This window comes from Elgaria multicarinata, chromosome 4 (genome assembly GCF_023053635.1).
Source record: "Elgaria multicarinata webbii isolate HBS135686 ecotype San Diego chromosome 4, rElgMul1.1.pri, whole genome shotgun sequence".
Classification (NCBI taxonomy): Eukaryota; Metazoa; Chordata; class Lepidosauria; order Squamata; family Anguidae; genus Elgaria; species Elgaria multicarinata.
In genome coordinates, this window is record NC_086174.1 from 103,176,907 (window position 1) to 103,204,146 (window position 27,240).

The following is a 27,240-nucleotide window of genomic DNA, read 5'->3' on the forward strand; positions in this document are numbered from 1 at the left end:
TTCTTGAATTGTGGAGCCCAGAACTGGACGCAATACTCTAGATGAGGCCTAACCAGGGCCGAATAGAGAGGAACCAGTACCTCACGTGATTTGGAAGCTATACTTCTATTAATGCAGCCCAAAATAGCATTTGCCTTTCTTGCAGCCATAACGCACTGTTGGCTCATATTCAGCTTATTCCCTATGATAACAATTGTTATGAGCACTACCATTCCCATTCTGACCCCCACCCCAGTTGGCACAATTTTGTGGTCTTCCTTTTTTATTTACTTGAACTGTTTATTACAGAAATGCTCCTATTTTAAGGTTTTACACTAAACACGGTCAAAAGTCAAACCACCACCTTGAAAGAGCATTGGCTAGAACATCAGGAATCATTTTTCATGGTGCCTGTCTGGCCTTATTGAATCTCCTGACTCCATTGGCTACCCAACCTCCCTTCAGGTGTGTCAGAATTTAGAAGAAAAAAGGCAGCTGTCGGCTGGCCAACAATGTCCTTTAGTACGCCTCCATAACTACTTGACTAGAACCTAAAAAATAATAGATCTTAATATGTGGATTTATTTATTTAATCATTGTATCTACCACTTATCATATCTAAAATATATATCTATGTGGTTTAGAAATTAAAAGTTAAAATACATCATAATAAATACAAAAGCTCATCAGTTAAAATGTTTAAAACCAAAACTAAAAACACAAGGTAAGTACTAAGCAAACTAACTGGGCAACACAATCATTTAGAGAAGGCTTGGATAACAAGATGGGTCTTTTAACAGGCACCAGAAATATCTCATGGTTGGTTCCCTCCTGAGTTCCAGTGGGGAGGACATGCCATACGGTGGCTACCAAGATGGAGAAGGCCCTGCTTCTAGGTTGCCACCAGATGGCAATCTCCAGGTTGTTGTACAACCAGCAGAGGTGCTTCTAATGATCTTAGCGATCCACAGGTCTATGTGGAAAATAGAGATTTGCACTCTTTACTGTGCATGTCATAGACCCTGAATGACAGGCATAGGATTACTTTAGAATTAGGTCCTACTTAGGCAGTGATACATAGTGTGGGTGGGTGGGTGGGTTAGCATCCTTGTCCCAGCCTAAACAACAAATCCTTTTCTTCATACATTTTTCCTACTCTTTAAAGCTCACATGCTGTTCTTTCTGTCTGGCTATCCATATCCTGCATATTTTAGGAACAATTTAATAAATAATGTGCAAAAATTACTTTATAATTTTCTTACATATAAACAACTCTGCATTTTGGTGTGCCACATGCATCTGTTTGGCTCTCGTTTGCTAAAAGAGGTGTTGATTTGTGGGGGAGGTTGTGCCTGCTCACACACATACCCAGGTTACACCAGCTTCCTGGCTGTTTTAAAAAGAAAGCACAAGCATGCTAATTACATGCAATGAGCTTAGAAGTCATGTTTAATCCCTCAGACTTTTGTAAGGCTGTGGAGAAAAAATAGAATCAGTGTTAACTGTCACTAAGCTTATCTTCTATTTCTAGAGAATGCTTTATTATATAAATTGTAGCTTTAGGAAAATGCCTAGTGAGGCCATTAAGTAAATTGGCTAATATATCTGATTTTTTTTTTAAAGCAAACCACCTCTGATGCAAGTAAAAAATGAGGCATGGTTCAGACATAAAATGTGAGGCATATCACAGACATCAACATAAAAGTTTAGGAATCTGCACACAAATTCCCCCTTTCCCCATCTACTTCTGTTCTACATGATGTACAACCGTCACCAACCTGAAGATGGCCTGAGTCTTTTGACAACCACAAAAATTGCCCATAAAATGAACATGAGAATGGGGAAATTATGCATAAGAACAGAGGAGTGGGAAGGAAGGAGTGCCCACAGCCTTGTTTGGATCCCTAAACGTTAGTTAATTTTTATATCTGCATTAAGCCATATATTTCATTTCATATATGGCTTCTAACACTGGATAAATATCCTTGGTTGCTGGTGGCATTAGGGTTACAGGACTAACATCAAGAAAATGACTGAAAGTGAGTGAGTGTAATGAATAGTTCCAAAGGAGACTTGACCAAGAAAGGTGGAATGATGGAGATAGGGTCTCCTAAACTATTCCTTTAATAGACTGCAGTGAGCTTTCCCAAAGAAGTAGCATATGTCCAATCCCTAAATTGAATACTAGAGGCTTGGCACAATTTACAGAAAAAAGGGAGGAACAGAATGTTCTATTTAAAGTTTTCATACCTTTCTCATTTTGAAAAATCCTACAAGTTTATTGTCTGAACTTCCCTCTAAAACAGCCGTCCCCAAGCCAGTCCCTCCAGATGTTTCGGTCTACAACTCCCAGTATTCGTGATCATTGGCCATACTGTCTGGGAAACATCTACTGTCCAAAACATCTAGAGGGCACCAGGTTGGGGAAGGTTGCCCTAAAATATTTGAAACTATGGAATGACCATTTTGTACTGCACTTAAATCAATATCCACCTACTATGTGTGTTGACTACTTATTTCCCAATGAACAGTACTACATTGAATCACTTATATCCCAGTGGAGTCCGCAATATCCAGACTGTGTGGGAGGAGATGGTCCCTTGCCTTAAACACTTTATAGTTGAAAAACAGGTGGGCTGAGTGGGAAAGAAAGACACAGAGAACTAAAGGAAGTGATGACAGTCACTGAAATGTTCTGTTTTGGTCTGCTTTTGTAGAAATTTGTATTTATCCCTTTTTATTACAAATACTTAACATTCCACTATTCAGTCTGAAGACTTCCAGTACAGCTTATGAGAATTTTAAAGACGATGACAAGAACAAAAGCCATAAAATGAGTTGAAAACCAGCAGAACAGGAAAAGGACTCAGCAGACCAATGGGGTTAAAATGACAAAATGATTGAAGCTGTCCCTTCAGCTCACCCACATCATTTATGGTGGTGATAGGTTACTTTCCCACCTTATTTCAGAGTGGTCTTGGCAAGAACAGATGGGTGAGCATCTGCCCCCACCAATCCCTGTTGCATTTTGAAATTGGGCTTTACAAGCCAAAAGCTTTTGTTGTTTAGTTGTTTTTTGTTTTGTTTTCTTAACATTCTTTTATTGTGAATATCAACAAACAGAACAGAAAATACATCATGAAAACGGGGGGGGGGGGGGAGGGGGGACAGGACCCATACATTGTGGGTATATAATTTTGTACATCTCTATCAGGTCTCCTCTTACCCTCTTCCAAGCTAAGTAATCCCAGCTGTTGTAAGCTTCCCTCATAGGAGAGATGCTCCAGCCCCTTGATCATTTTAGTTGCCCTTTTCTGCACTTTTTCCAGCTCTATAGTATCTTTTTTTAAGTATGGTGAACAGAACTGCACTCAGTATTCCAAGTGTGGTCATGCCATAGATTTGAATAAAGGCAGCACGATACTGGCAATTTTATTCTCAATTCCTTTTCTAAATATGCTTAATATAAAGTTTGCTTTTTTTTACAGCAGCCACACATTTTCATTGAGCTGTCCACCACAACCCCAAGTTCGCTTTCTTGGTCAGTCATTGCTAACTCAGATCCCATCAGGTTATACTTGAAGTTGGGATTTTTTTGCCTCGACGTGCATCACTTTACACTTGTTTATACTGAACTGCATTTTCCATTTGAATGCCCATTTTCCCAGTTTGGAGAGATCCTTTTGGAGCTCCTCACAATCCCCTTTTGTTTTAGCCCCCCTAAATCATTGGTGTCATCTGCAAACTTGGCCACTTCACTGTTCAGTTAATCCGGTTGGACCTCACTGTACCCTAAATGAGATCATCAGATGGGCAAAAGTTTGTCATCTCCCACTACCTGCAAATTTGCAAATTTTCCTTTCCTCTCTTTCCCATCTGGTTTCTTGGAGGGTAGCACTTCAAATGCCAGAAGGGACAGCAGAGACCTTCCTCAGACAGCAGGTTGATAAGCAGGTGGAAGGAAATAGAGCAGTGTTTGGAGGCTCATGAATTGGAGACGGGTAGGGGGTTTGGCAGTGCGAATGTGCCAGTTGGAGGGAGAGAAGTTCAGTTTTTTCATGAGTTTGGATTAAAATTCAAGTGGGAGAAAAGTTGGAGGTCGTAAAGCTTGCCTTGTATTTTGAGCCTTTTGAGTTGTGGCGGTTCGGTAACATCTCAAGTAGCCAGATAGGCTATATTCTTCCTTTGTATTAATCTCAGCTGCTCTGTAGGGTAATAGAGAGTGAGCAACTTGCCCAAAATCACCATGTGAATTTCATGACTGAGTAGAGATTGGAATGTTAATCTCCCACATCCTAATGTGCTCTCTACTGCGCAGAGGACAGAGGAATGTAACTACACAGAGGAACTAGATGTATTAGCACAAGATTGAAGGCTAATCTGAACCACTTAGGATGCAATCCTACGCAAGCTTAGGCAGAAAGAAACTCCTCTAGCTCCAAGCAGCATTGATGGCTGGTGGGATACTGGGAGTTGTAGGACCTTTTTCGGCCTAAACATGCATAGAATTGTGCCCTTAAAAATGTGGGGTTGTCTGGATTACAACTGATCCTAAGTGATATTAAGCTGCCTTTAAGAGGGGAGGGTCATGGCTCAGTGGTAGATCACTTGCTTTGCATGCAGGAAGTCCAAGGTTCAATCCCTGGCATCTCCGGGTAGGGCTGAAACCCTAGAGAGATGCTGCCAGTCAGTACCAACAATACTGCACTAGATGGACTAATAGGTTGACTCCCTATAAGACGGCTTCCTATGTGTGTCCCTGTTCAGAACGCACTCCGCACGGCCATTTTGATGTGCATAGAGGGTTTCTCTCTCCCCCCCCCCCCCCACGTACACAATGGCTTCACAGAATTGAGGTCACTGCATTCAGAGTGGGTATTCAGTAAAGAGATGTGTCTAAGGAAAAGAGTGGCATGCTTTCTGATACACCATTCTGAGGGGACATTTTTAGGGCTGAGATGCTAGGTTGAAATGCGTGGTAGAACTCGCAACTACTCTGCTTTATGTAGGATCTTAATAAATTGGCACCCTTTGGATATAATTTTTTTAAAACCACCATTTTACTTTCATCACAAATGCTGCAGAAAGTTGTTGTATCCATTATGGATTCTTTTGGTTATGCTGTCATTGTAGCTCACTTAAAAGTTTCTCCCAGAAAGAGGTGGGGAGGGGAACCCTTACCAACATACACAGAAACAAGTGAGTAGATGTAATGTATGCAGCTTTTAAACTTTCATCTTTAAAATGTGCAATATTTATAACCACTTTACAGTCCCTGAATATCTGCTTTCTTGTCACAGTGAATTAAATGCAAGCAATTCCAAAGGCAGCGTGGTGGTGGACCCACCATAAAGGCCGAATCAATATTTAGACAGCTTCAGGCTACTTCCAGATTCTGCAGACTTCCACACATGCTAGCAAAGCCTTGCTTGCATTCATCATGAAAGTTGCTGTTTTATGTACTTGAAACATTAGTGCTGATCTGAAATGCTTCTAAGACTCCTCCCCAGGGGGCATCTCTTAAATTTTCAAGTACGCCTGTTATAGTACTTCAGAATATAGCGTTGCTACCCAGTGCCTGTTGTAAATTAGTGTTGTGTTGTTACCAATACAAAAATTGTGTAGGTACAAATGATCCATACCGATTCAGTCTTCTTATATTCCCCACTTGCGTTTTTTTCCCCTCCTGGATTTTTTGTCATGTGTTTTTAAGAGCAAGCAGCTGTCTGTGATACTATGTCAACAACACCATGCAATATCCTCTGGAGGAAGACATAAGTAGCAGATGTCTGGAATGCTGCAGTTTTGGGGGCCTGAAAGTCTTGACTCAGCTTGCGAGGAAAATGTTCTGTGGAATGTTCTGAGTCAGTGAAATGTCTTTTATTTTGCCTAGACTTCATCGAAAGAAGTTCTGGTCAAAAACATTTTAGTAGAGCTTAGGAGAGACTCCACTTGTTTTGCAGTTCTTCCACCTAGCGGTTGTTTTAGGGAACTACTGTGAGAAGTTTTTGTTCTTTGGAATCTTTACTTGGGCTGAATCCAGAATGGGGCAGTAACCAAATACCTTTATTAGTAGCACTGCCGGTTCCAGGTCTTGGAGAGCTCTTAGGCAAGACACCTTCAATGCGCCCCCTCCGCCAGTGAACCTTCCTTCTTACCGCCATGGTCACCTCCTGTGATTGTTCCTCCTACTCTTTCTCAGCATTTCCGCCACTCACTTGTTCAACAGGTAGAAAGCAAGGGGGCATTTTTTGCTCCTCCTTCTCACCACCACTACTGACTGGGCGAGAGCAAGAGGCAGGTGAACAAGCAGGTTGCAACAGTTAAGAGGAGGAGCAAGTCGGGGGGGGGGAGCCCTACTGGGATGTGGGCCTTCCACAGGTGCTTGAATACGCCCACCCTGGACAATGACCCTGATTAGGAGCAGCTCAGACTTCAATGTGGACTAGCTTACTCAGTCTACAAACTGCCTGCTCTACTTGCAGACTTAGTTATTGTCATTATTACAAACACTCATATGGAAGATCATGTCAAACAAAAAATGTTATCCAAGTAGCATATTTAACATCTGACTTTAATGTCATCCCCCAATTAATCACAGAATAAATATGTATTCTGAGAGAACGACTCACTCTGGTAAATGGGTTACCCAGCACTGTATTGTATTAACAGAATTTATTTATTTAAAATATTTCTTGCCCACCTCTCAGGGCAGAAGCCCTTAAGGTGGCGTACAGCAATAAAACACATAAAATCAATATGATATTAAGAGCAATAAAAACAGTAAGAACACTCTAAAACCAACAAAAACAGCAACAGCAATCATATTAGGAGAAGGCCAGAGTGAATTGATGATTTCAAGGCCTTCTTAAAAGCCTGCAGTGATGGAGCATGGCAGACCGCCAATAACAACTTATTGCAGAGGTTTGGATCCACTGTAGGGAAGAGCCCTCTCATTTATGGCCATTCCCCCGTTCTTCTCCCATGGGCAGGTTTAATTGGCTTCCTTAGTGCTAATTCTTCTATGAGTTCCACAATTTGATATTATAACAAATCCCAAAGTATATTATTTTATGAACTTTTAAGAAAATCTATGTAAAATATGTATTTTAAGGGCTAGATCCAGCGGGCTTCCACTCATGCCATGGGACATCCCCTTCTTCCTCTTACAGAAGATTTGGAGGAGGCGAGACAGTGGAGCTGCAAGGGACAGATAGAACTGAAAGTGTCATTGGTGAAATTGTCATCTCTGTGCATTTGGAAAATGTGAGATGGCAAAACCTCTGAACAAGGGATATTGTTGGGGAGAAATGAAGTAATATTGTTTTTTAAAAAAACTACAAATGCAGTTGACCTCTCATTATCTACAGTACGTCTCAATAATCCAGATATCTGTACTATTAAATTACTAATGAAATACTAAATTGGATTGTTACCTGGTCCTTTACACAGACAATTTTCTTATTTGAGTTACCTAATGTATAACTTTTTGGATGCTCTTTCGCCAAATGTTGTATTCCCTTCTTTTTTAACCAGTGTCCATGCTTCAACATAATCAAAGAAACTGATTCAGAGTACCATTCCCCCTCTGACAGGTCATCCAGAGGGGGAATGGTCTGAGAGAGGCAAACAGAAGCTAATCAGTAACTGCTTAAATCTTACCATGTGGAGAAACGGTCTTCTGTAGCCTCCAACTACATGGTTAAGCCTAGCATTGCTACCTCTTCACAGCAGCACTGAAATCTGGGACAGCAGAGGTGTGTTTAGTGTTGTGTTTAGTCATGTGGTTGGAGGCCATAGCTGGCCTCCCCATGTGCTTACAGAAATCATGACAATAATATAAGGTTTTAACTCACTACTGTTTGGCTACTCATCTGAATCCACACAGAGATTTTAGCAATTAAGGGATGGGATTGTGCACAGTTCCATAAAGCTTTCCCATGGAACTGTGCACAATCGTCTCCCATTACTCTTCCTTGTCTTCCTACTTCTATTACTTGTTCATGCTAAACTCCATACCCTTCCCCAACATCCATAGATTTTTTATTACTACTGTTGAATATTGAAGCTGTTCTAACTAAACCTCATAAAAACTAAAGCTTATAAAAATACATCCAGTTTCTTTGAAAACCTGTGTCAGCCTCCCACAACTGAGTGCACTCCTCAAGATGTGTTGGACTACAGCTCCAATCATCCCCAGCCAACATGGAGCTGATGGGAGTTGTAGTGCAACACACCTGGAGGGCACCAGGTTTGGGGAGGCTACTGTAGATTTACAGAGAAGAACAACGGGTTTAGTAACTGGCATAATTTATTGTAATTGCAGAGTAAACTCAGCCTAGTTTATAAAAAAAAATTGTGGAATTGGTAGGATTATGAATCCATTGAAAACATAGCAGCATCCATGAGCTTATTAAACAACTGTTACTGGAGTGAATGCTATTTCATGAGTGCCAAAGACTTCATTGCTCGTTGAGTCATTTGTTGGAAGTAATGTTAAGATCATCCTTTAATATGAAGTATACACACAGCAATAGAGCAGGCAGCATTAATTATTGGAAGTAGCTTCACTGCTGACTTAATGAAAGATTAACTAGTACACTGTGGTATTTATGGACATTAGAGCTGTCAGGTTATCTAACTACACTTGAGAGGCTTGGGACAATAGCAGTGCTGATGGTAATGCTGGCAATTTCCCTGTTTTTTTGCAGGTCACTGCCAGGGGATTTGGTCCATTGTTACAGTTTGCCTACACTGCTAAGCTGTTACTCAGCAGAGAAAACATACAAGAGGTCATCCACTGTGCAGAATTCCTGCGTATGCACAACCTGGAGGATTCCTGCTTCAGCTTCCTTCAAACACAACTGCTGAACAATGAGGATGGCCTGTTCCTGTGCAAAAAGGATACCACCTATCAGCGGATGCATGAAGACGAAAACTCCGAGGGAGAAGAAGAAGAAGAAGAGACTATGGAGTCGGAGACGTCCAAGATATCTTGCCCGAGAGAGAGAACACACCCAGAGCCCTTTAACTTTGAATCTGCCAGTTCGGGAGCCGAGAAGGAAGAAGGGATGCTGCCTGACTCTGACATACTGAACGACGGCAAGGATAGTTTGGATAAAGAAGCAGTAACACGGTACCCCAGATACAAGAAATACCAGCTGGCTTGTACCAAGAATGTCTACAACACATCACACATTAGTACCTCAGGTTTTGCAAGCACATTCAGTGAAGAAAGTTCTGGCGATGGCCTCAAGCCAGAGCTTGCTGTAGGGCAGATTAAAAGTGAGCCTAGGAGCGAGGAGAACGATGAAGAAAACATCACGCTTTGCCTCTCTGGAGACGAGCCTGACATCAGGGATAAAGAGGGGGATGTTGAAATGGACCGAAAGCAGCCAAGTCCCACTGGAGCTGATGGACTTAAAAGTGGTTCCTCTCCTTCCTGCCTAAGGTCTTTTTTCAACCGAACAAAAAACGTAGACTTAGTTGGCTTCCCCAGTACTTCCCAACAGCACTTTGCCAGGAGTCCAGCATGCCCTTTTGACAAGGGGACAACTCAGGGTGACCACAAAACTGATTATGTCCCTTTCACGGGGAATTACGGACTCTCCCAAACCGTTCAGAAGGGTGCTTCCAATTTTACAGTGGGATCACCACTCAGGGGTCCCGGCTTTGTTGAAGGCCTCTGTAAGCAGGAAGGTGAGGTGGACAGGAGGAGCGTTATATTCTCTTCAAACGTTTGTGACCAAGTAAACACTTCGGTGCATTCATATTCTGGCGTGAGCAGCTTGGACAAAGATCTCACCGAGACTGTGCCAAAAGGTCTGTGGGCAGGAAGCAGCCAATCTCTTCCCAGCTGCCAGACCTACTCTCACATTGGACAGGCAGCTGATCACTTACCAGGACGGATGCGGCCTAACACCAGCTGTCCAGTGCCAATTAAAGTTTGCCCTCGGTCTCCTCCTCTAGAAACCAGAACAAGGACCTCCAGCTCATGTTCCTCCTACTCTTATGCGGAGGATGGCAGTGGTGGTTCTCCCTGTAGCCTCCCTCTGTGTGAGTTTTCATCTTCCCCCTGTTCCCAAGGAGCTCGATTCCTGGCCGCTGAGCATCAGGAGCCGAGCATGATGGGAGATGGAATGTACAACCAAGTCAGACCCCAGATAAAATGTGAGCCCTCCTATGGAACAAACTCTAGCGATGAGTCTGGATCGTTCTCTGAAGCAGACAGTGAGTCATGTCCTGTGCAAGACAGAGGACATGAGGTAGGGTTTTGTGATAAGTACACCTGTTAACACCTGATTGTGGCCCATTGTTTTGTGAAATGTCCTTCTCTGGATATAATAGCCAATTCTCTCCCTTTTTTGTTGACTTGCCTTCAGACCAATTGAAAAGCAATACAGAAAATATGTTTGGGGCAGTAAGAAGCTGTCGTATGAAAAGACTCAAGTGCAGATATCTGCTTGTTCGTCTAACAGTGGGTTAGGATATTGGGAGCTCCACATAGGCGTATATGTTCCCCTCCTCCCCCAAATCCCTTTCAGTTTCAAATATACTGTAGTTAGCATTAGGTCTTGCATCAGCATTTCTAGTATCTTTATTTATTTATTTTATAACTCACCTTTACGCCAAAAAAAATCGCACCCAAGGCCAATAAAATCCAGATTGAAAACAGAACCTTAATGAAAGCATAACATAAACATAAATAGATGAAAACACAATTGAAAGAAATAAGCAGCAAGAACCAGTTTAAAATACCTTCAGCCACAATTCAGCTGAAACGTTAAAGGCCTGTCTTAACAAAAAATATCTTTGCCTGAGGAAGGAGAACAAAGAGGGGGCCAACCTAGCTTCCCTTGGCAGCGGGTTCCACAACCTGGAAGCAGCCACCGAGAACACCCTCTCTTGCATCCAAGCCAGACGGACTTCTGATGATGACGGGACTGAGAGAAGGGCCTCTCCCAAGATCTCAAAACTCAAGCCATCTCATCTGGGAGTAGGTAGCCTAGTCCAACTCCGTATAAGGCTTTATGGGTTATAACCAGCACTTTGAATTCCGCCAGGAAACAGACGGGTAGCCGGTGAAGCTGCTGTAAAAAGGGAGTCATGTGCTCCCTGTAGCCAGCCTTGGTCAACAGTCTGGCTGCAGCATTCTGGACCTGTGGAAATTTCCAAACAGTTTCCAAAGGCAGCCCCACATAGAGTATGTGGTCCAAAGCGGCTGGAACTAGGGCATGCATGACCATGGCCATTTATTTATTTATTTAGCTCTGTTGCTTCTAGTCATGGTTGCAAACTCTGGTTCACAAAAATGCTGGTACAAATTTAACGCTAACTGTAGGTAGTCCAAAACTAAATTGAGAGAGGAAGGACAAAAGGCAGAGAACAGTGTCCATGTCTGGGAGCAAAGGCAATCTAACCCTGGTTGATTGTGACCATTGTTTGGTGGTGTTAAACTTTGTCTGCCATGAGTGGAGGCCATTTAGAGCAGGGTAGGTAACATGGTGCCTGCAGGCACCACCATTCCCAACGCCTTCCTTGATACACACCAGGATGCCCTAGCCATCCCACTTTTTCTTTTCTTTTAAAAAGACATTTTCTTCACAGCAGCTGGAATTACTATGAAATAGGTTTGTGTTGGTCCTGAAAATTGTGGATTCAAGGGAGTTGTTTAGTGTGTTGGGGCTCAAACCTATCTCTGCGTTCTAGTCGGTTTTCTGGGCAAATTACATGTACTTTGCCACGCCTCCAATGGCAGCCATTTTGTGGTGGTGCCCAGGACAGTTTATCAAATTGCAAAATGTTCCCATGGCCCAAAAAAGTTGCCGCCCCCTGATTTGGAGGAAGGAACAAAATGGGCAGAAGAGCAGATAAGCAAAGGGACATATCTATGTTCACAGAGCTCAACCAGAACAAAAATCCAGATCCCTGGAGAGTTAATCTATACCTTATCAGGTCATGCTATCTTGAATCTCATCTCTTTCCTAGCCCAAAGCCATATGACCTTCCAACAATTAACTTGATTATGCTTTTCATCAGTAACAGCACTGCTACTGCATTCAGTATAAAGCTCTTGCAGGCGTTAATAAGCAAACAATTTCACACTAGGGAGAAATTGAGCTAGGGTCTGAAAGGAAAGCTATAAGGGGCATATATAATAATGATACATTTGCACAGACCTTTAGCCAACCTGCTATTGTTCTTATGAGTGAGGAACACAGGGCCTTCCCAGGTTCACTGAGGAATAAATGCACCGTTGCTTGTTCATTGTGGGACACATCGAGACAGACTCCCTCAAGGAAGCTTTTTGGTTTCAAAATATTGCGTATTTTGGCACTTAGCTGCAGTATAGTGTCACTGGGGAAAAATTATGCTTTCCTCATTGAGTCATTGCAATTTGGAGTACTGTATGAAAAATGGCACTTTGACTGCAAATGCCCCCCTATTACCTAATGGCTGAGATCCAAAGAACTGTGCTCAAAAGAAATGATGCCCCTTCCCGTGCCATACCTCATGGCAGATAAATTTTTTAACCAATTTATGTTAATGAGGTGCGTTGGTGTGTGTTTTTTTTTAACATAACTCATTTAGGTTTCAGTTGTATACCCACTCACCTGAGAATAAGCTCCATTAAACTTAGTGGGACCTACTTCTGAGTAATCATGCATATTATTATTATTGTTGTTGTTGTTGTATTTATTTGTATCCCGCCTTTTGCCCAATACTGGGCCTCAAGGCGGTATTACAAAGTTTAAAACATACATTTTAAAACATAGGAAAAGAAATGTAAAAAAAAAGTTTAAAAATACACAACAAAATTATAAGTCAGTAGGGGGAGAAAACAAAACAAACAAGGGGGCAGGCCCACACCTTGGTGTCGCCCCCTTGGTGGCAGACCCACCCCCAAAGCAGTCTGCCTCTTAAGCTCCCAGTCCCAAAAAGTTGTTGCAGCTGGGGGTGAGATGGTTCTGTGCTGGGAGCCTGAGTCTGCTAGGAGGCAATTGGAAGGTTCCACAGACTAGGCAAACCCCCAAGGCGGGACAACAGCAGCTGCTGATTGGCCCTTTGCTTTGTAGGCTTCCTCTCCTGGCTGGATCAGATGGACACGATCCCACGTAGCAGGAGCCTGCCTCTTAAGCTCCCAGTCCCAAAAAGATGTTGCAGCTGGGGGTAAGATGGTTCTGTGCTGGGAGCCTGAGTCTGCTAGGAGGATATCATAGGATTGCAGTGATTGACTATATTTCTATACAGACTTACTTGGGAGTAATTCCTATTGGATTCTATGGGACATTTCCGAATGAATATAAGATTGTACTGTAAGAGGTTGAGGACTTTACAGCACTACCATTTAATAGCAATAGCAATAATAATAATAATAATAATAATAATAATAATAATAATAATAATAAATTTATTTCTTACCCACCTCTCCATTTTGATCGAGGCGGGGAACAACAGCAAATGATAAAATACATAAAACTGAATTAAAACATAATATACATTGTTAAAAACTTCCTAAAAAACATTCTAAAAACATCATGCATCCCTTTTCTGGGGTATGGGGGCGGGGGAGGCGCAGAGGACACACAAGCAAAGTCTACCACCTGTGTTGTAGTAATGTCTCATTATTTCAAGAACTTTTTTCCTCCGTTATTTTCTCCCTTTCTCCATGCTTGAATGCACAAATCCCAATAATAATAATAATAATAATAATAATTTCTTACCCACCTCTCACTCCTCCCCTCTCCAACACGTATTATGAGTGGACAGAAAATCACATTATTGTTACTGAATCAGGGTTACCATGAGAATTACAGTAAAGGAGAGGTCTGGCTTGGGTGCATGTGGGGTGTGTGTTTTTTTCCAATGTTCTGTTGAAGTCTACATACAACAATCTGAAAACCAACTTGTGCCATCACTAACTTTTAGTGGGCTTCTTGTATCCAGGCGTTGCATATTGATACCCTCTCACACACTCATTCCTAACTTGCACCAGGCGTGCTTAAGTCACAGATAAGGTTGCTCTAACTATTCCTGTATGAATCAGAAATAATGCAATTAAAGTATATATGTGTGTGCATTAAAACAAGAAGAAGCAGAATGACTGAACAAAACATTAGATCCATTTGCATGCATTGGCAGCAGATCATAGCTTAATTATTTAATCTATGATTTGCCAGGATCATGTGCCAACACCATTTTTAATATAAACCTCCGATTAGAGGTTATTTTATGACATGCAAACCTGGACACTATGTGTTGGGTTAATCATGGGTTAAACAACTCAGAGTTAATCTAAGAACTAACCATAGGTTAACTGTGGGGGGTTTAACCCACAATTAACCCATAGTATCTGGGTTCGCACATCACAAAATAACCTCTGATCGGGGCATTCGGAAATTGCCTATTCCAAATGGTGGCGGTATAAACCCACAATTTGTCGCCATTATGTGCAAACCAAATCATTATCTGTGACAAAGAGGGAGGAGTGCACTTGCAGGACATTTCTCACATGTGTAGTCAACCACTACTGTTCTCTCCCCCCTCCCCCCCACCCTGCTTTACCATTGGGTTCTTGGCTTTTCTCAGCATGTTTCAAGAGGCAGCGATAATTTCTCCATACAGCTGCATCCTGTGATTTTACATAGTACAGATCAGAACAGGCTGGGTAACATGTGGCCCTCAGACTAATTTCAAAAGCCCTGTGTGTGTGATTGGTACATACTTCTGGTAAGAGTGACCTTTTCCTTCCCTTGCAGCCAGTTGCTTAGGAAGGAAGATGGAGACAGAGAAAAGCAGGTGGGAGAAAGGGGGGGAAGGGTGATGCACCCACCTTTGGCTCTGGTCCTGCCCACCATTGGCACCAGCCCTGCTCAATGCCAACATGTGCCTGCCAGATTACCCAGAAAAAGGATGCCCATCCCTGGATTAGAAGAAGAGAGAGAACATAAAATAGTGTGAAGAACAGCAAAAATCAAGTGCCTGTGTTTTGTTATACAGTAATAGCACTGGATAACAAACTCTTAACTGAAATTGTTCTCCAGACTTCTTACATAGTATTGTCCTTTTCCCAGATGGTGTCTGACTTCCCCCCAGTCTCTTTGCATCACACTTACGAACAATTAGTCTTTCAGGTTTAACTGCTGAAGCAGCCCCATGCTGTGCTACCTCATTCTTAACATGATGTGACCATTTCGATCTCCAAAAAGAAAGCTTTTTAATATGCCGTGGTTCCTATATTCCTCATCAAGTAACCTATTGTAGTTGTTAACGTTAGCATCACACTGGCAATAACTACAATCAGACACTGCAGCCTTTAGGATTAATGGAACTTGAAAGCTTGCATGTTTCAACAGCAAATCATCATCCAATAAAGCTTTACAACAGGGGTGCAGACCTCAAGCCCCGGGGGCCATATGTGGCCTGCCCCAGGGTTCCAATCCAGCCTTTCAGGGTTCCCTTGATGGCCACACCCCTTTTCCTGATCACCAATTGCTGGGTGGTTACCTGGCTTTTGTGCAATTTTTCCCCATTCTAAAAGTTTAATATGCTTCCCCTAAGGCTTAGTTACTGGTAATAAGAGCTCTGAGCTAAAATACGCTGGTATTACTGGTAGTTTGGCCCTCCAAAATACCAATATCAATATTGGTAATTTGCATTTGGCCCCAATCATCATTAGAAGGTGAACAAAATGGAATTCAGCTCTGAGGCTGAAAAGAGGGTCTGAATAATTTTACACTAAAGTACTCAAAATGCAGTACCAAAGAATATATTTCCATGCAGTGTTCCCAAGCATATATTTGCCATCTATATTAATAATTGACATATGGCACACATTAATTAATAGTGTAGCAGGGAGAGAGGAGCATGGGCTTTATCACTTCATTTGGGAAGTGTGAGAACAGTATTTAGTACACCTAGAACTGTACTAGTTCAGAACGCAGTTGGAGATTCACATGATAGAATGCTCCCCGTATAAGAAATTCTAGACTAGAAGAATCCTTCCCCCTATGGGGCTTTATTCCAGGGGTGGAGAAGGTGTAGCCCTCCAGAGGTTGCTCAGCTGCAACTCCCATTACCCTTCACCATGGCAATGTTGGTTAGGGCTGATGTGAGTTGTAGTCTAATATCTAATATTCCCCACTCCTACTTTAGTTTGTGTAAGGGATTTCTTATATGCTAGCAATTGTTTAAAAACAACAACAGGTAGTATTAAAGCATATGTTCCTGCATGCTGTGACTATCGTGGAATATAGTGGACCTTGTTCATGCTAAATTTAATGTAACAAAGTGCACATGTGTGACTCTTGGTGTATGTGTGTGTGTGTGAGAGAGAGAGAGAGAGAGAGAGTGACTACTGCCAAGAAATGTGTGTGTTTGTGTGTGTGTGTGTGAGAGAGAGAGAGAGAGATAATTGTTGTCCACTACTGCAAGATAGGCAAAACTCTTGTAAAGTCCACATTTTTAAAGAATTTTGAGCTTTTAAACTTGGACTGAGTCCCAGAATAGTATTAGTACACAGTAAAACATTGTCCAGACATCCGGTTCTGACCCTGTGTGAATTGGCATGTTGGTAAATAGGTGAAAGGTTTTACTTTTGCTTCTGCTGTTTACCTTTAGATTGAATGAGCCCCATACAGAAACACTTAATAATTTAAAATATTATTACTCTACCTTTTAGAGTGCACTTTCACAAGTTGGCTTACAGTATTACAGAAACATGAATGTACAAGTTCAATTAAACACACATATACATACAAGCACGCTAGAGAAGGTGCAGGAGCAGCTGCTAATGATTTTTAACACCAAATGCAGACTGGAATCAAGGTGTCATCAGGATTTTTTGAATTTTTTTTAAGACAGCAGCGATGAGGCTATACGTGGCTCCCTTGGAAAGGGAGTTCAAATGGTATGGGGCCACCACCAAGAAAGCCCTATCCTTAGTATCCACCAGCATAATGGCTCTTGCTGGTGGGGCAGAAAGTAGAGCCTCTCATGCTGATCTTAATGCATAGTGCAGGTGGTCCTTCAGATAATGTGGTCCCAAGCTATGTAGATCTTTAGAGGCCAAAACCAACACTTTGAATTGTGCCTGCAAATTGAACAGGCTGACTATGTAAAACAATACAGAATAGGAGTAATACGACCCAAGTGCCTAGGTCCCATAAGCATTCTAGCTCTCACGTTCTGTACCAGTTGCAGTTTCCAAATTGTCTTCAAAGGCAACCCCATGTAAAGTGCATTACAGTAATTTAACCTGGACATAACCCATGCATGACTAGGTCAGCTTTCTCTAGATAGAGCCGTAGCTGCTGAACCAACCAAAATGAGGGAAAAGTACTCCTAGCACCTTGATGCCACCAACATTTCTATAGACGGTGCTCAGTCCATAAGCACTCCCAGAAGCACTTGGCCCTTCAGGAGTAGTGTAACCTCATCCAGAGTCAGATCTAAACCTCCATCCAGATTAGCCAGTTCCCCAACCCACAGTATTTCTATCCTAGCCAGATTAAGTTTCAGTTTGTAAGCCTTCTTCTATTCCAGTATTGTTCCGAAACATCTGTTCATTGTTTCAATTGCCTCCCTGGAATTAGATGGTGGAAAAGAGAGGTTGTGCTGCATATCATCTGCATATTAATGACACTTCAACCTGAACCTCCAGATGACTTCTCTGAGCAGTTTCAGATACATGTCGAAAAGAATCGGGGACAAGATGGAACCTTGAGGCACCCTACATCTCAATGGCTATGGGATGGAACAAATGTCCTTCAGCACCACCCCCTGGGGTTATTACCCCAGGAAGGACTGGAGCCACTCCAACAATGTGCTCCCAAGCGCCATCCCAGAGAGAGAGTCCAGAAGGATGCCATGGTCAATTTTAGAGAAGATATAGAAACACATTATATACATGTTATATACCTAATGTATGTAAACTATACCAAGGGGCAGGGTCTTAGCGTTGGCAAAGTTATATGCAAAATAGAAGAATGGTCATATTATCTTTATTCCTTGTTTTTATGGGTCCAAGGTTATGTTCAGGGAAATTCAGGATTGCTTCAGTGCAATTACATTACAGGGCCAGGGATTTCCTCCAGATTAATAAACAATTGGCATATGGTCAGAATCAGTCCTACCAGAAGACAAAGTGAAGTAGCACCTCAGGCAGCAGACTTTGGGCATCATTAAGGATTAGCAAATTGCTAGTTCATTTTCTAGTTAATTAACTAGTTAATTTTATTTGTTTTTCTGTAGGGGAGGCCTCAAGCACCAAAATGTTCTGGGCAGATCTACATACTATTTAACATATTTGGCAACTTAATGCAAAAAAAACTTCTTCCTCTCCCTTTCTGTCCCTCAAATGATGATAAAAGTAATAACAAGAGTTTAATGCAGAATAGACATGGGCTTTAAGCTTAAGATTCATTGATCCAAGTTCTTACAGGTACTAAACACCATCTTTTAAAACAGTAGAAATGGTGCACTCGTTGAAAAGGAAGTGTTGAGCTTATACATTTATATAGAATACGATTTCAGCTGTATTCGCTAGTGACCTGCTGTTATCTTCTTTTTTCTAAATATCCTTTTTGTAATTTTAAAACAACTGGGTTGGTGTTTGTCTTTTTTGTGATATTCCCCTTGGACTGCTATAAGTAAAATCTAAACTAAATACAATTTAGAAACAAAGACTTCAAGAGAAGATTAAAGAAGGGCTGAAAGCATTAGCAGACTGTTTTCGAAGAACTGTCAATATCCAGGGGGAATTGCATTCTTCTCGTCTTTCGTTTTATGTTTAAGAGCATCTCCCTAACTGGGGCTGGGAAGTTCCTTTTCAAAAGAGATCCTTCTCAAAGGCAGTGCTATGAAACAATTCACTTGGCCTCCTGAGAATGTTGGACGACCAACCATGAGCTCTTGAATGACAGTGGAAAAGCATTTGTGTCAAGTTGCATTACAAATAGCCACCCGTGTACATGTTGTGTAATATCTGAATATGAAGGACCTGATCCTCAGAATAGCTCAACTAATATCAGCAGAGCTATGCAAACCTAAACCGGTTTGTAATTTAAGAGAACAGTTTGCAATGTATGAGCACAGCTTCATCTTATTTAGCTTTGCCTTTATTTATTATAAGACTTTAATTTTGTTAGCTGGTACTCCTCAGCAAGAACCATTTTTATTTAGTGACTGTGTCCTCCTATTCCTGGCTTTCCCCACAGAGTTTGGCATCAGTGCTCATGAGGCTGTCCTACCCTGTCCCCTTGTGACCCTTTTTTACATTGATGGTGCTATATAAATAAATAAATAAATAAATAATAATAATACCTTTTTTTCCGAAGGTGGCTGGCTGGCAAAGCACAAAGGCATTCTGAGGATATTAGTACAGTGAACAGCTGGAGCCTCAGCCAGGGCTACACTTTGCAGCATGCCCAGACACCCTGAAAAAAGTTAGAAGGGGGAAAAAAGAGAAAACGAGCCCCTTCCTGCCAGGGGCTCATGAGGGTAGCAAGGGAGTAGAGTGACTGTGAGGCTGAGGGTGGTGGTGGAAAGGGCTGCAGAATGACTGGGTGGTGGCTCTGTGTGTGTGTGTGTGTGTGTGTGTGTGTGTGTGTGTGTGTGTGTGTGCACGTGCACATGGACACAGGCAAGATGGATGAATAGGATGCATTCTTATATTTGCGGATGCATGCAGGGATATGGAGAGAAAGAATTGTGGGGATCCAGAAAGAAAGAGAAATGGGTATTTTGTTTTGCTGTGTGAGATCAAATAAGCAATTTGGTCTTGGAGGCTAAAACCCAACCTCTGCCTTGTACTCCATTTCTTGGGCAAGTTATCTGTCCTTTGGGACTAGCCAGGTCCCCATGGCAGCCATTTTGTGATGGTGCCTATAACAGTACCCCAGCCCTGTTCCTTAGAAATATCTCTACTTAGGATAGCTAAGTGACATTATTTAAGACAACTTATGTGGTTTGCCTATTACTTCCTGTATTTATTCACCATTTTGAATTATATCTAAGAAGGGGAAGTTGAATCCAGGAGGTGGTTAATACCTTTTTTTTAAAAGAGTGGGTGATTCCAGCTGCTTTGAAAGAAGTGATTGTGTGACCACTCCTAAACAAACATCCTTGGATCCCAATGGTAGTGCCAACTATTGGCCTCTTAAAAGCCTTCTCTTTTGAGGCATGGTACTTGAAGAGGTGGTGGTGACTCAGCTCCACACATCCTCAGATTACACTGACCCATTTTACCGATGGTATAGATATACATCTAATTTATATACATAGATATCCAGCCTGTCCACTGTTTCCCATGCCTTGGTAACATTCAGATTAGACCAGCTTACTGTCTGGTACTTGCCACAGGGTAACATTTCTTACTACTGTTAAAACTGCTCCACTGGCTTCCTGTCTGTTTCAGGGACCAGTTCAAACAGGTAGTTTTAACATTTAAAGCCCTTTAACCTGGGGCCCCAGGTACCTGAAGGGACTGCCTACTCTCATGCAAGCCTCCCAGACATTAAGGTATTTGTCATAGGTGAGGTGGGTGGTGACCAGGAAGAAAGGGTCTGTTTGGTTTTGATATCGATTATACTCCCCGGTGAAATCCCCTGACACATTTTTCAATTAAATTTTAAATGCTTAGTTAAGAGTTCTTCATCTGCCCAAGCTTTCAATGGATAGTGATTTTGATCCTATCTGCTGAGAACTTTTGCATGGGCTATTTTATTTTGCTGTTTTAAATGGTGTTTATTACTTTCGCTGCTTGATGCTGCTTTTATTCTTGTGTTCTGCTGATATTTTATTTAATATTTTTTTTCTGTTGTATTTCAAAACATCTTGTTTTTATCAATATTTGTGTACTGCTTTGGGAACTTAGAGTAGGGTAAAAAAAAACTGAAATAAGTATCAAGAGCACACACCTGTATAGGATGCTTATAACCCAACTGTATGGTTGCAGTGACTTCAACCACTCTATCACAAACCCTTCTTTTGCAGGCTACTGCCTACTGTGATGTAACTGTGATACATTGTTGTATTACAAATAGCCAACCACATGGATAGCTGTATGCATAAGTCAACCCTCAAGTCACACGATCGTTGAAGATGTCACAAATTTCACTTGAAAAGCTTTTCTCCACTGATGGGATCCGTGATACCTGATTAGAGGGAAGCAAGATTCGTGATAGGTCACTCACGGAAGTTTGCAGATCCTTTTCATGACGCTGTCAACTTCCAATGCCTCTCCCGCTGTTTTCAAGCAGGAATCCTCCATTTTACAAAACCCCAAAAATGTAGTAATAAAGCAAAACCGTGCTTTAAAGCAGCACCATCTGCTGGCAGTATAATTAAAACATATGGGAAGGAATCATAAAAAACAAGGGGGGAGCAAGTGTATTGTGCCAATCATTAAACCCACAAAGACTCCAGAAGTTAGTCCTGACAAGGCTCCAAGGTTTTTGTGAAATGTGGAGAGGCCCATAGTGGCATGAGGGAAGGTTCGTGGCTCAGTGGTAGAGCGCATGCTTTGCATGCAGAAAGTCCTAATTCCAACATTTCCAGGTAGGGATGGAAAAATTGCTGCCTGAAATCCTGGAGAGCCGCTGCCAGTCAGCGTCAACAATACTGGGCTAGATGGACCAATAATTTGACTCCATATAAGATAGTTATACTAATATGCGCTCAGCAGGTGCTGTCTGCTGTTGGAGCCCTTGTATATGAATGAAGTCCACTCCACAACAAATGGGGATCTCAATCATGCACATCATTATTTGAAAATCATAGTTGTAAGTTTCTGGAAATTCTGGGCCACTATCGTCCAGTGATGCACAGAAGGAGGAATCCCCAGAACTTGAATGAGTCATATTTCATGCTTTTAAAAGTTTGTTACGAGGGTAACGTAGCCATCCATCATTGTGATGAGTCACCCACTAAGCAGCTCTCTGTGAGTAGCAATAACATTAGAAGTAGGGAGGCCGATATATTTATCTAGACTTGCAATATTTATGAGGTGCCTTCTCCCAAGAAGGAGGACACTCAGCTGTGAATTTAAATAAAAAAAAATATCTGTAGGCATAAATGTGCAGCTATTAATTGTGTAGCTGCTTAAATATAAAACATCAAAACTTTAAAAACTCTTTTCTCTAGGCAGTTGGTTGTGGCTTATTATAACTCCATGCTGAAAGTGTGAAGCCTTTGGATTTCTTTCTAGGTTAAAACATCTCAAATAATTTGTTAGATGTTTACTCGCTGCAAAATCCAAATTGACCAAAGTTTATTTTTCAAACATACTCTTTATTTAGACTGCACTCCCCTTACTTCAAGGTCTTTTAATGTTTGACAGATTCTTGAAAATACAAAATTGGCCCAGATTATATAAATGGACATACTCATTAAGCAGAGAATCTGCTCTATAGCCAATCTAAAATCAACAATGGTATCACATCTTAACTGTGTGCAAAAGCCTTTTTCTGCCAGGGAAAGAAAATAATGCCAAATTTGCAACCTTTGGAATGTTGTGGATTATTTATTTCCAATAAATGTCTTCCTTAATTATGATAAAAAATACGGACAAGGTTTATTCATTTACATCCTGGTTGGGTAAAATAGGTCTACAGGTGGTCCCCTATAACAAAATGTTGTAATGGTGTTTGACTGTATGTGGGTGTTACCTGAGCCTGTGGTTGATGCGGAGGAAAATACAAAAGTTAGTATCAAATACGACAACCCTTACTTTAACTTCAGTCTTGCTTCATGCCCAAAACTTAACTGAGTGTTGGATTTGACCTGGGAGGAAGTCTGAAGGGGGCAATTTAGTTAGATTTGTTTTTGCTACAACCAAAGAAGTCTCTTGAATGGAAGATTTTTGACTGGGAAACCCAACCAACAAAATTAACAGTGGACAACATGGCAGGGCTGTTGTAAACTACTCCAACCTGTAATAGCAGTATAACAGTGAACTACACTGCAGGGTTGTTGTATATTATTCTCCCTACCCAAATTGTAATTTGGAGATAAAAGCAATAGATAAAATTCCATGGTTAGGGCCCCCAATCATATGGATAATACTAAAGGGTTGTGGTAAATCACACAGTGTTTTACCTACGTAGAAGGGTTGTCATAAATCCACTCACAGCCACAACCTTCAATGTTGGGACAATGATTTGCACTTACTTTGGAATTTGCATTTAGCTAAGGTATTTATTTTTAATGTTTCACATTAAATAAGGGTTGCGTTAGAAAGAGCAGAAACTCTTCTCTTTGTTGTGCCTTTGGGGAAGGGTTCCAGGGACACGGACACACAATGTGTCCAACCCTGGCGACATTAAAATCTTAAGTCCATCCCAGTTACATTAAAAAAAAAAAGATCTCACTTGGCAGCTCTCACTTCTGTGACATTTAAAATTAGTTTCTTGGTGTGAACCAGGAAATGATCTATCCTGATAATTAGATAGTTCCCTCTGTATTTTTATATATCTTTGTGTCTTTATATATCTTTATATATTTGGTGAATGCAGGCATTAATGGTTTGAAATCTTAAGGCCTCACTAAGCTTTGGAAAGCTACAATCTCTTCCAGTTTTATGTCTTGTTGATTTTTATGAGTGTCCATGGTACATGATTTCTATGTTTGGAGAGAGGCTAAGGTGCAGTAGCTCCCTCTAACTGCAGTCCACCACAATTCATAGAATCATAGAATCATAGAATAGCAGAGTTGGAAGGGGCCTACAAGGCCATCTAGTCCAACCCCCTGCTCAATGCAGGAATCCACCCTAAAGCATCCCTGACAGATGGTTGTCCAGCTGCCTCTTGAATGCCTCCAGTGTGGGAGAGCCCACAACCTCCCTAGGTAACTGATTCCACCGTCGCACTGCTCTAACAGTCAGGAAGTTTTTCCTGATGTCCAGCCGGAATCTGGCTTCCTCTAACTTGAGCCCGTTATTCCGTGTCCTGCACTCTGGGAGGATCGAGAAGAGATCCTGGCCCTCCTCTGTGTGACAACCTTTTAAGTATTTGAAGAGTGTTATCATGTCTCCCCTCAATCTTCTCTTCTCCAGGCTAAACATGCCCAGTTCTTTCAGTCTCTCTTCATAGGGCTTTGTTTCTAGACCCCTGATCATCCTGGTTGCCCTCTTTTGAACACGCTCCAGCTTGTCTGCATCCTTCTTGAATTGTGGAGCCCAGAACTGGACACAATATTCTAGATGAGGCCTAACCAGGGCTGAATAGAGAGGAACCAGTACCTCACATGATTTGGATGCTATACTTCTATTAATACAGCCCAAAATAGCATTTGCCTTTCTTGCAGCCATATCGCACTGTTGGCTCCTATTCAGCTTGCAGTCTACAACAATTCCAAGATCTTTCTCGTTTGTAGTATTGCTGAGCCAAGTGTCCCCCATCTTGTAACTGTGCATTTGGTTACTATTCCCTAAATGTAGAACTTTGCATTTATCCCTATTAAATTTCATTCTGTTGTTTTCAGCCCAGCAGTCCAGCCTATCAAGATCACTTTGAAGTTTGTTTTTGTCTTCCAGGGTATTAGCTATCCCACCCAATTTTGTGTCATCTGCAAATTTGATCAGCATTCCCTGCACCTCCTCGTCCAAATCATTAATAAAAATGTTGAAGAGCACTGGGCCCAGGACTGAGCCCTGCGGCACCCCACTCGTTGCCTCTCCCCAGTTTGAGAAGATTCCATTGATAAGTACTCTTTGAGTCCGATTCTGTAGCCAACTGTGAATCCACCTAATAGTTGTTCCATCTAGCCCACTTTTAGCTAGTTTGTTAATCAGAATGTCATGTGGTACTTTGTCAAAAGCTTTGCTGAAGTCAAGATATATGACGTCCACAGCATTCGCACAGTCCACAAGGGAGGTTATCCTATCGAAAAATGAGATCAAATTAGTCTGACAGGATTTGTTCCTGACAAATCCATGTTGGCTTCTAGTAATCACTGAATTGATTTCAAAGTGTTTACAGATTGACTTCTTTATAATCTGCTCCAGAATTTTCCCAGGGATGGATGGTCTGTAGTTCCCAGGTTCCCCCTTTTTGCCCTTTTTGAAGATAGGGACAAGGTTAGCCCTCCTCCAGTCGTCTGGCACCTCACCCGTCTTCCATGATTTTGCAAAGATAATAGACAAAGGTTCTGAGAGTTCTTCTGCTAGCTCCTTTATTACTCTAGGATGCAGTTCATTGGGCCCTGGAGATTTAAACTCATTCAAGGAAATTAGGTGTTCTTTGACCATTTGTTTATCAATCTCAAACTGCAATCCTGCCCCCTCAACTTCTGCTTCACTTTTTCCAGGGGGGTCATAGACCCGCTTTTGGGAGAAGACCGAGGCAAAGTAGGAATTGAGCACTTCAGCCTTTTCTTTGTCGTCTGTTATCAATTTGCCATCCTCATTAAGCAGTTGAACCACCATTTCTTTCCTCTGTCTTTTACTACTGTCTTTTACTACTCACATACTACCACCACCCGCCCCGGAACAGCATTAGGGCAAACATGTCTTGTACTGTCCAAATCTCCAATCACAATGGCTAAATTTAGCTTGTTTGCAAAGTTAAGGCAAAGGGACAAATTTACCTTGCAGACAAGCTAAATTTGGTTGTCTGGCTGCTCCATAGCCACTATGAATGTCAGAGTCTGTGGATAGGGCCAAACAGTATCAAAGACAGCACATTCTGGGTACATCCTCACTTCCTGTGAGAGCTTCTTTTCCTGAAATAATAATCTCTCACTGTCTACTACACTAATGCTTTATGAAAGGCATTATACATTCCATATCTGAAGTTTTAACCTATAGACATAACTAATATCTCATTTATAGACTTTTCTCTAATAATCTGGGTGTCCCCAGTAGGTGACGGTTTTGAGGTAAACCAAATCACACTATAGGCATATGCTTAGCCTACTGTATGCCATAGAATTCATTTGGGAGATATGAAGTTAGTCACCTTCTAAGTGTTGTGTTTATGGACAAAAGGGTATGAAAAAGAAATCCATTAGCAGTCTGTAAGCATATCACCATATCTAAGGCTAGCTTCTGTGTAAACAAAGCATTGTTTTCTCTGGGTGCATTTTCTTGGCCTCCTATGCCACAGTAAACTGACCAGTGCTGTTACATGTTTTGAAATGATGCCATCTTTGAGCTTCATAGGTGAGGTATAAGGGTGAAGTTCCACTGCGCAGAATGAGTGAAAAGAGATGATGCATTCATATGAATGTTGTTTAGAGAGAGAAATAAAAGTGATGACATGGGCCAAAAAATGTAACAAAATTCTTGTGTTTCCTGTGTGAAGAAATTCCACTGTGGAGAATGCCAAAGTATGGGAAGTTTGTAAAGTATTTGTGCCACACACAAAAAAGGCAGAAAGATTTGTATTGGCTCCTAGAGTTATTATAGTCTACTAGCTGTACCCTGAGTAACATATGCCATTGTAGCATATCTTAAAGTTTATTAATTAAATATCATCGTGGGGGCAGGGGCTGCTTGAAGGCCGCCAATACAGCGACCTCTAGCAGACCTGGGGGGCAGGGAAGTCAGAGGAGGGGGAGCAGGTGTTTCCCTCTTCCCGGGGTTACTGTCAGCCTTGGGCCACCCGCCCAGCTCGCATGAGATTAGGCCGGGGCCTGGGCTCGCAGCAGTCGAGCGGCCTCCCACCCGGCCACCAAGGGCCCCGGCCGTGCCTCGCTCATGATCCAGGCCCTCTCCCCGGGGTTCCTGTCACCTTTGGGCCGCCCACCCAGCTCGCATGAGATTAGGCCAGGGCCTCGGCTCGCAGCAGACGAGCAGCCTCCCACCCGGCCACCAAGGGCCCTGGCTGTGCCTTGCTCTTGCTCCAGTCCATGGCGCTGCCCCCTTCGTGGGCGGGGAGCAAAGAGGCAGAAAGGAGGGTAGGATTACCTTGGAAAGCCCGGAGGAGTCGGGCAAGGGGCTTAGCAACCTGTATCAGCTGACGTTACACATTGTTACTGTTGCTTAGCAACCTGTATCAGCTGAAGCCTGTACGGAAACATACCTAAGTGTTTTATATATATAGATATTTCCTCCTACTTGTTAAATCTGCATGCAAGATATTATAATTTATTTATTTATTATTTAAAACGTTTGTATCCCACCCTATATTGTTAGGATCTCAGGGCAGCGTACAGATAAAAGCATACAGTAGAAAACAATAAATAGAATAGTAGAGTTGGAAGGGGCCTATAAGACCATCGAGTCCAACCCCCTGCTCAATGCAGGAATCTACCCTATACACA

The 27,240-nt window shown here is 42.0% G+C and overlaps 1 protein-coding gene across 2 annotated transcripts in view; it reads left to right on the top strand.

Moving 5' to 3' along the window:
- BACH2 (BTB domain and CNC homolog 2) overlaps positions 1 to 27,240 on the top strand; it is a 205,921-nt gene that overhangs the window by 171,863 nt on the left and 6,818 nt on the right. For both annotated transcript variants that reach the window (XM_063124873.1, XM_063124872.1), the window contains exon 4: positions 8,691 to 10,244. In XM_063124873.1, the coding sequence (XP_062980943.1) occupies positions 8,691 to 10,244 (1,554 nt within the window). The remainder of the gene's footprint in view (positions 1 to 8,690; positions 10,245 to 27,240) is intronic.